This window comes from Pithys albifrons, chromosome 10 (assembly GCF_047495875.1).
Source record: "Pithys albifrons albifrons isolate INPA30051 chromosome 10, PitAlb_v1, whole genome shotgun sequence".
In the NCBI taxonomy this organism is placed as follows: Eukaryota; Metazoa; Chordata; class Aves; order Passeriformes; family Thamnophilidae; genus Pithys; species Pithys albifrons.
The window spans coordinates 34,248,878-34,258,132 of record NC_092467.1 but is presented as its reverse complement, the minus strand read 5'-3'; the positions used below and the strand labels follow the sequence as shown (position 1 = coordinate 34,258,132).

Sequence of the window (9,255 nt, the reverse complement as noted above, 5' to 3'; positions counted from 1 at the left end):
ACCATTAAGTCTCAGCCAGGGTGTGTGGAATGTAAATTAAGAAGCAATTTTAGGACTCCTATGAAGACAAAACAGACTTCACCCTTTAGCAAACAAGTATTTTTCATGGCTAGTTTTATTTTCAATTACATCATAATCAAGTGTTGGCAATTATTGTTTTAAAAGCTATGAAAGCAGGATTTCAACCCAGCAACAAATTTGGAATCAACTCTATGTTCATTTACAAGTCACTGTCCTATACAGACCTTCTCTAGAATGCTTATTGTTGGCAAGTTTCACACTCAATGTTTTCATACTCAAGGTATGCTGTTTTTCAAATATCTGTGGAATTTTGTCTAGGGGACTCACCAATAAATTAAGACATTTATATATTTAGAAGAATGTAATTATGGTTTTACTGATATCAGTTACTATCAGAAGCAGCAGCTTGTTTCTCAGTATAGAAAACTGATGGCAAACGTGAACAGGAAGAACTAAATACAGAAGTGTATGACATTAAGTGCATGCCTTAAGTAGGATTCCGTTGGTTGGGTTGTGGGGTTTTTTTCCATCTTCTTTTAAAGTGCTTTGTGTGATACACCAATCAAAAGAGGCCTGTGTAAAGAGCAGTGATAGCACAGTTGATATCATAGTAATACAAAAATTAAGCAGTCATACAATCAAGCTTTGATTTGAATATTTAAAAAAAAAAAGCCAAAGCCCATACATTTAAATACAGATTAGAAATGTTTCTACATCTCTTACAATACAACCAAAGAACATGTTACACTTAGATTATGAGCACAAGCCTGCTCTGATACAATTTACAAAGTGACAAAGCCCACGGCAAAGCTTTTGCTTTACTTCCATAATGTAAACACATCTGAAAGAAGAATATGCTGAGTTTCACAAATGAGATTATAAATCAGTAAAACCAAAGCAACTGGTCATATCAACCTTTTATCTCTACAAGGCTTAGCTCACAAGCTCAGGTTGCACATTTATTCTTTGAAGAACATCTTCTGGCATACAAAAGACAGGATTGACGGCCTTAATTTGGTCTTCTCCTAATAAAGATAGTCCAGCAATTCCAAATAAGGTGTGAAATGGATCCACCTGGGAGAAAAAAGAAAGTTTGTGTCTGTTTTCAAAAGTCAATCCAGTTTTTCACTTGTATAGATCAAAGTGTTTGTTTGCTAGCAAGAGAACTGCAAATCTTCACACTGGGGAAGACAACACAACTAAACAAACTTTCATTTGTGCTAACGTGTTGACAGGTGAGACAATTTCCACAGCATGCATTTACAATACTATGATTTACTCAGAGATGATGTTGTCAAATATCTCCTGCTAAGATGATTTTCAGCTGTTAGACAGAAAGCACTCACATGTGCCCACTGGCATGCAATATCACAGCGTGGCAGAAGCAAAGATAATTAAAATTTTAAAAGTAAATCTGATCATCTACAAGTACCACTTCCATAAACACCCCATTTGTTCCTCAGGAACATCATAATGGTTTTTAATCATCTTCAAATACAGACCTGTGCTGTAAAATCTTGAGAGGGAAGCAACACCCTACTTTGCTAGAAGACCTGCCCAAACTATAAATAAAACAGAAGCCCTTCAAACCTCCACTCCCAAAACCACAAGACCACCCCGCCCCTCCCCCCCCCAAAAAAAAATCAAACAACCCAAACACAAAAGCCCCCAGCACAATAAACTCTGTTGGGAGTGAGTTTCAGCAGTAACAAAAACCTGTAGGCATCAACATTTCTCTGGGAGTGCCCACTTCAGCAATGGAGGACAAGCCAAAATAGTATGAAATGACTGCTAATAAAGCATCCAAAAAGTCTCCCAAAGGTGCTTGTATTATATATAGAGAAAAGGTTCTGCAGAGCTGCTCTTCCAGGAAGACACAAGTATTTCAATACCTCAAGTTTAATCTCAAAGCCAGAAAAACATTTAGATTTTAAGTGCTAGGCTTTTCTTGGAGAATTCTGAAAAGGGAAAAGCTTCTTAGAAATACAAACCCCTCCCTATTTTAAGAACACAAAACCATTTTCCAAATGACAGACTAAAGAGATTTCTCTCCCAACTGGGAATAAAGTATCAGCTTGCAAAGGAATAGAAAGCACTGGGTTTTAATGCATTTGCAGAGAACAGAGCAGACATGGACAGCTGTAATAAGAACAGCTGATTTCCCCTGACTGTTAACAAATAAGCAACCAAGTGTTCTATAGGAATTGCACTGAGGTCACAAAATACTTTTACCTGTCTAGCACCCTTGAGAGATAGAAACCTTATCTGCCAGTTTACCTGGACAATCTCAATTATTTCCACTTGAAACTAGAAAGAACAGCTAAATCATAACTGCTCTCTCAAGCAAGCAGAAAATCTGTATCATCACCCTCTTCATAATGCTATCACAGAAGCTTCTTCCTTCCTCATCTAGACAAATGCCAGTGCAAGGATTTATTCAGTGGCTGGACTGGCACAGGTTAGTGCATAAGGATTCTTAATAAAAAACTTCGACTCTTTTACATCAGGAGAAACCACCAAGAGAGCTGACGACTACCTAATGTGCACCATACTTTAGCTTGTGTATCATTTCACAAAACAAATAATACACCCAAAAAACCCCACAAACACCAAAAAACCCACTACCAAACACTGTTTTTACATATGTCTTGTGAGAAACAATTTGTGTTGTATGTGAAATGGGAACCAAACAAGAATTTGTAAGGCATGCCAACTGACTTCAGAGGGGGATACAAGTGCAATACAGAGAATGTACTCCCCAAGTATGCCTTCAAAGGCAATTCTAACCTATTCTTCCTTAAAAACAAAAACTGCAACGCCTGCAAAATCCACCTGAATCATGAGTTGAGTTACACTCAAACAAGAAAGCTTACTTTTCCAGTTGAAATTTTCAATTATGCATTATTTCATTTAGAAAAATATTGTATACCATATCTCCTGGTCTGTCAGCAAATCCTCCAGTCTCCTCATCCTGGCAAGCCAATATAAAGGAGCGCAGTTTCTCTCCGTCAATCCAGTGTATCCTACCAATCATCTTCAAAGATGCTAGCACCCACCATGAATAACACACATCAGGTAACTGGCAAGCAGAGAAGTAGATTAATATTTTATTTTGTTTTAAACAGAACCTTGCAAATTTTATTGGTAATTCTGCAAATTACCAGGTGTCCCGTCATAATACTGTTGCAGAGAAACAATACTTAAGGGTATCTTTGGACTAAAAAAGAGTTTCTGGATGCAATCTCTTTTCAGAGGACTTGCCTTTTCAGAAAGGGAAAGTCCCTTTTTCAAATTTCTTCCCTTCTTCAAGAAACAAGACCACAAGAATTTGATTTTTAAACAGACTACATCTGTGAGAAAGGCTGAAAAAACACAGTGCATTTTTCAGGAGCAAAGAACTTCATATCAACTAGTTGCATTTTTTGGGGGGCAGTGGAGACTCTGACCCAGTTTAACAGGATAATCATAAGACATACTTCAGTATGTGTACTTTCCTACCCTGAGGACTCAAAGCAGCACAGCTAAGGACTGCATGACAAGTGTTAGAGACAAAATCAAAATGAAGGCCTGACTTCTTTGAAGAGTTTACTAAATACTTCGTAGAAGTCATGACATTTTTGAAAAGTACTCCAGCTTTAGAAAAAACAATCTCTGTTAAGGTTTGAACAAAGAAAAGAAGCCACTCAATACCTTCTCTGGTCGCCCGTTGAGACCTCCAGAAGGTAACTGACGTTCACAAAGCCACCAACCCAGCAAGTCAACATTTACTTGATGCAACTGATCTGTTATAGCCAGAAATCCTGTGCAACAATAGATCTAAAATTACAGACATAAATTTTTGGTGGATGTAAAACCTAAGTATAGTTTAGCAGACTAAATGCAGGAAGATCTCAGAGCAGCAATACTTGTCATGTAAACAATGCAAAATAAGAACGCACACTTTTCAACTTCTAGTTTTCCATTAGAAGAGTGTGTTATTGTTACAGTTGCTGTTGTAAAAAAGTACCAGTAACACAATGTAATTCCATAGCAGTCAGATTGGACGAATACAAGACACTAATGCAAGGTTTGGAAAGTGATCCTAGAAGATATGACAGAGCCATACAGTTTTACTTTAAAAACACAGATGCTCAAGCCAGAGTACTCAAGCTGATTTCTACAGGCTGGACATGGCCTTTATCAAAATTTTACATCCAGCCCATGGTTTGCTCCTGCACTTGCCTCTTACCCTAACGCTTCTGGAGAGCAAACTAAAAACCAAATGAACAGTCCAAATAGCAGAAACAGGGGAACCCTGATCATTAACTATGCTGGTAATTCCACATATATTCAGTCATGTCAGACTTACTTTTAAAGTGCCATGTAACATATCTGCATTGATTAATCCCCCTTAAATAAATAATTTTAAAATTAATTATTTTTTCCTAGGAAATAACATTTACAGTGCAACAGCATATTCTGGTCACATTTCATGGGGTCACTAAGAAAGCAGTGAAGCACAATTGGCAAGAATCATAGAATCATTAAGGTTGGAAAAGACCTCAAATCGTCAAGTCCAGCCTTTGACCTAATACCACCATGACCACTAAACCGACAGATCTACTCATTTTTGAACACTACTAAGGATGGGGACTCCACCATTTCCCTGGGGAGCCTGTTCCAAATGCTTAACCATGTGCTGAAGAAATTTTTCCTAATAACCAAACTGAATCTCCAACAGCACAACTTGAGGCCATTTCCCCTTGTTCTGTCACTTGTTGCCTAGGAGAAGAGGTCAGCTCCTACCTTGACACAAAACCTCCTTCAGGTAGCTGTAAAGGGTAAGGTCTCCCCTGAATCTTCTTTTTCAGGACTAAGCAACTCCAGTACCCTCAGCTGCTCCTAACAGGACTCACATTCCAGACCCCTCCCCAGTTCTGTTCCCTTTTCTGGACATGCTCCAGCCCCCAACTGCCTTCTTGTCTGAGGGGCCCAACCTGCCCCCAGGGCTGGAGGTGCCTCAGCAGTGCCAGCACAGGGCACCATGGGCACCGCCCTGGTCCTGCTGCCACACCAGTGCTGGCACAGCTCAGGTGCCACTGGGCTCTTGCCCACTTGGGCACACCTGGCTTGTGTTCAGTGCTTGTCGACCAGCACCGCCAGGGCCTTTTCCAGCTTTCCAGCTGCTCTTCCCCCAGCCTGGAGTGTTCCACGACTTTTTGTGACACCAGTGAAGGACCACTGGGCCCTGTTAACCCTCACACTGCTGTCCTCAGCACATCGATCCAGCCTGTCCAGATCCCTCTAGAGAGCCTTCCTGCTCTCCAGTGGATCAACACTCTCACAAAACTGGAGCTGCCTGCAAATCTACTGAGGATGCACTTGATTTCCTCATCCAGATCACTGAGGAAAACAAACAGGACTGGACCCAGAACTGAGCCCTGGGGAAACCCCTTCATCAACTGGATTTAAAACCATTCCCCACCACACCCTGGACGTGGCCACCCAGCCAAGAGTGCACCCATCCCAGCCAGCTCCAGCTTCTCCAGGAGAATGCTGTGCAAACAGTGTCAAAGGCTTTACTCAAATCTAGGTAGACATTTCCACAGCCTTTCCCTCATCCACTAGGCAGGTCACCTAGTCATAAATGGAGGTCATTTGTCAAGGAGAAAACCACAGTATCAAGTGAAGCTTGACTATAATCGCCTTTTTCTAAGAAAATACATCCTCCAAAAGACAACAGAATCTGCTGTCACCAGTAAAAGCGTGTAACACTAACAACTAGTTGATAAATGTTCTGAGTTAGGTATCTCATCTTAAAACTGACTTCCCTCAAAAAATTAAGCAAGGCATTCATGTCTCATTTTTATTTGGGTTCATGAGCTGATAAATATCAAACATATTATACAACTGACCTTTATGTCTCACTATGATTTGTGTCAGACACAATGACAAATCTTGTCCACTGTCTCTACTAAAACACATTTCAAATGCATTAAAAATCCTCACACTAACTATTTCAACATCTCTACATGAAGACTGAAATACAGTCCTAAAAGCTGTTCCATTACAATCTTTTTTCTACCCAGACTGTAACCTCTGGAGTCTTGACTCATCTTCTCAGATTAGGCTACCTGTTTGTTCATTTATTTTAACAAAGGTACTAGAATCAGGCATTTGGGAAACAAAGAAAGGTACATCAATTGCCATCATTGGTAGATGTTGTAAAGAAACATTTATAGGCAGTATGTGATAATGCTTGGTAATTTGAAACACTTCCATTTAAAGAAAAACTCACCTGTCCTGCATGTGATTCGGAACCTGGTCTACAACCAAATCCTCCATCGAAGTTCATACAGGACAAAACAAACTCTACTGCTTTCCCCACGTCGATAGCATCCAGCTTTCCCTGCAAGCCAGGAAATAACTAATGCACTTGATATGCAACCAAGCTCATTACCTATACAGACTCCAGCAGTACAAAAGAGAAGATTCTGACTTGTGCAAATGATGGTTTAGCACTTACCAGAAGGGCAAGAGTTGCTGCAGCACAGAAGGAAAACCTTGTATCTATTTCTCCTATAATGTGGGGGGAGGAAATGAAATAAAATTATTTTTTAAACAAAAATACATTTAAATCACCACTGAAAATATGGAAGTAAATGTTAAAATACTAGGTGCTACACTGAACAACAAAACAGCTAAAAACTTCCCCATAGCATTTCAGTTTCCAGCTCATTATTTATTTCCTCAGTAATTTAGAAAATGTACATGAGAATTCACATTACCTGTATATTTACTGCACAAAAAAGTCAACAACTCAATTAGAACTGGACAGATACATAGATCCAAATCAAGTCAATTAGTGGAAAATTACAAACTACAGGATTTTACAGTTTATCTGTAGTGTTCTACAAGATAATTGCAGAGCAGTGGACATAATACAAAAATAGTACGACAAAACTCATGCTCTGCCTTAAATCCAGGCAGAAATAGAAGCCAATTTTGGTTTCAGAGGAAAACGGATTAAAGTTGCAAGTTTTCTTTTGCATATTTATACGTGGAAACAAAACCAAAGCTGCAGCACCTGTAACAGAATGACTGCTCAGCAAGGCTATACCAATATAACCCTTGGAGCACAAACTCCTAGCAATTAATGAAATCACAATTTAAAATTGAACTGAGCTGCAAACACTCATTTTTTCAGTTTAACCTATGCAAGACTTTTCTTCTTAAGAAACCCACAATCTGAAACACAAAACAAACACGCGAGCTCTGTCCCACATCAGGTATCACACTCTTCAGTTGCACTGTAACTGCCTTTCAGTATTGTCAACCCACTGTGCATTCAGTACACTTGTGACAACACTTGAACAAAAAGGAGGCAGCAAACTATGAATCAATCTAACACACAGCACATTATCTACCTTTACAGAAGCATACATACGACCTCCATTGCTGTATTTTACTAGAACATGAGTGATATGTAATAGATTTTAATAACATTTAAGTCTTCCATGGGGATAACTACTTTTAGAGTGACTAAATACTTATGCTACAGCTTAAAAATGCCATATTTGTTCATAAAGAATTTATGTGCAGAAACAACGTTGGCATTAACAGAAGTTCATGAGTACAAACACAGTTTTTCTCACTCCCATATAGTTAAAGCACAGCTGACATGGATAAAGATCATTATTGTCTGCCATTAAATAGCAAGTAGAAAACATTCCTTATGGAGGAGTGTATCCAGTATCTCAAAGTATGGTTAAAAATGCCCCAAAGTTTTCTTCTGTAAGAACTGGACAATCTATTCTTAATACAAGAATGGAACTAAAACACAGAAAATTTATGAAAGGAACAAAACACAACTCTGTCCTTCATAAACCCTTCTTTTTCCACACAACTAGTCACTACATTTTAAAGATGTAAAAATTACCCCATTCATCTCCTGCAAACGATCCATCTTCTTTTTGCAAGCTCTGTATATATTCAACAATTTTATTTACATCAACAACATGGAGACTATCATATAAGATAAGAATCTAGGGGAAAAAAGACACAGTAACAAGCATCTGGGGGAAAAAAAGACACAGTGACAATCAAAGAGAGACAAAAACTTTATTTCTTAACAAAAAAAATCCTGCATTTATAAAAGCCTTTATTTAATTGACTGTGAAGAGTATTTGATAAGGTTAATTAAAAAAAACTTTCACTTTAGTAGTTAATCTCTGTACTGTGCATTATCAATCTCTGTATAAAAACTAAGAAATTCTCAAATGAAAACACAGCAAATTCAAGCTTAACTCTTTCATGCTTTGTTGCTTTCCAGCTTCAAGCCCTCCTTTCAAAAGTACAACCAGGTTTATTTGGTTTTACATTAGCATTATGTATAACAGAGATTTAGTTATGGTTAATTTTGTAATGGGATAACGACATCCAAGACTTACCAATTTGTAGTTTTGCACTGCTACTACTTAGACATGTGTAAGTTAAGCAGCTGGTTACTAATTCCACTTAGAGTCCAAGTTTGTCAACAATTATTACTTTAAAATAATTAAATATTTATTTACATCTGTTTCTTAAATATAGAACAAAAATGCAATAATTTAAGAAAAATTATAAACATGATTATACTCGACATGTACAGTGACTATATTCTGGAAGAAAAATAAAGGTCATAGTAGGGCATTCAGTTTTCCAAGCTTGCACTGATGTGAACTGTATGACACAATGTCATGTGAAAACAATACTGATTCTGAGACCCAGCTGACTTCATGTTTTATGCATAACTTACATAATATGTAAAGAGAGTAATTAAAAATTTATTATAAATAGCAGTATAAAAAAAACCAGTTGAAACTAAGGAATATTACAGTGCTGATCCTGAAAAAGATCATAGTGCTAATCCTGAAAACCAGCAGCAATTGTGACTTTAAGCTCTGGAGTTAACTGGAGCCTTCTGATTGCTAGATAAAATTTAATTCTTATGGAATATTCAAAAAAAATAATGTATAACTCCAACAGAAAATATGTAATCATAGCATGGGCCTTAAAAAGCAAATCTGATCAAATTCCCATTAACTGTGATCACAGGATGACCCTTTGGACACCCTGGATATGCAGACAGGACTAAGTGTTTGTTCAGCAAGGCCATGCCCAGCCATTGAGGTGTGCTGATTAAGGTTACCACAAAAACTTGACATCAGCATTTGCTAACACTCCCAGTTTCAACATCTAGAGGTCCATTCAGTT

At 38.0% G+C, this 9,255-nt stretch overlaps 1 protein-coding gene across 2 annotated transcripts in view; it reads right to left on the bottom strand.

The window, feature by feature from the left end:
* Positions 1 to 97: 97 nt before the first annotated feature.
* RABGGTB (Rab geranylgeranyltransferase subunit beta) overlaps positions 98 to 9,255 on the bottom strand; it is a 13,711-nt gene continuing 4,553 nt past the window's right edge. The window contains exons 4-10 of one of the 2 annotated variants that reach the window (XM_071564531.1): positions 7,940 to 8,045; positions 6,527 to 6,579; positions 6,299 to 6,409; positions 3,712 to 3,837; positions 2,951 to 3,100; positions 937 to 1,095; positions 98 to 594 (exon numbers count right to left, since the gene is read on the bottom strand). In XM_071564531.1, coding sequence (XP_071420632.1) covers positions 955 to 1,095; positions 2,951 to 3,100; positions 3,712 to 3,837; positions 6,299 to 6,409; positions 6,527 to 6,579; positions 7,940 to 8,045 — 687 coding nt within the window. In that variant the 3' untranslated portion in view covers positions 98 to 594; positions 937 to 954. Of the gene's footprint in view, positions 1,096 to 2,950; positions 3,101 to 3,711; positions 3,838 to 6,298; positions 6,410 to 6,526; positions 6,580 to 7,939; positions 8,046 to 9,255 lie in introns of both variants that reach the window. The other variant, XM_071564530.1, reaches the window with a different exon arrangement.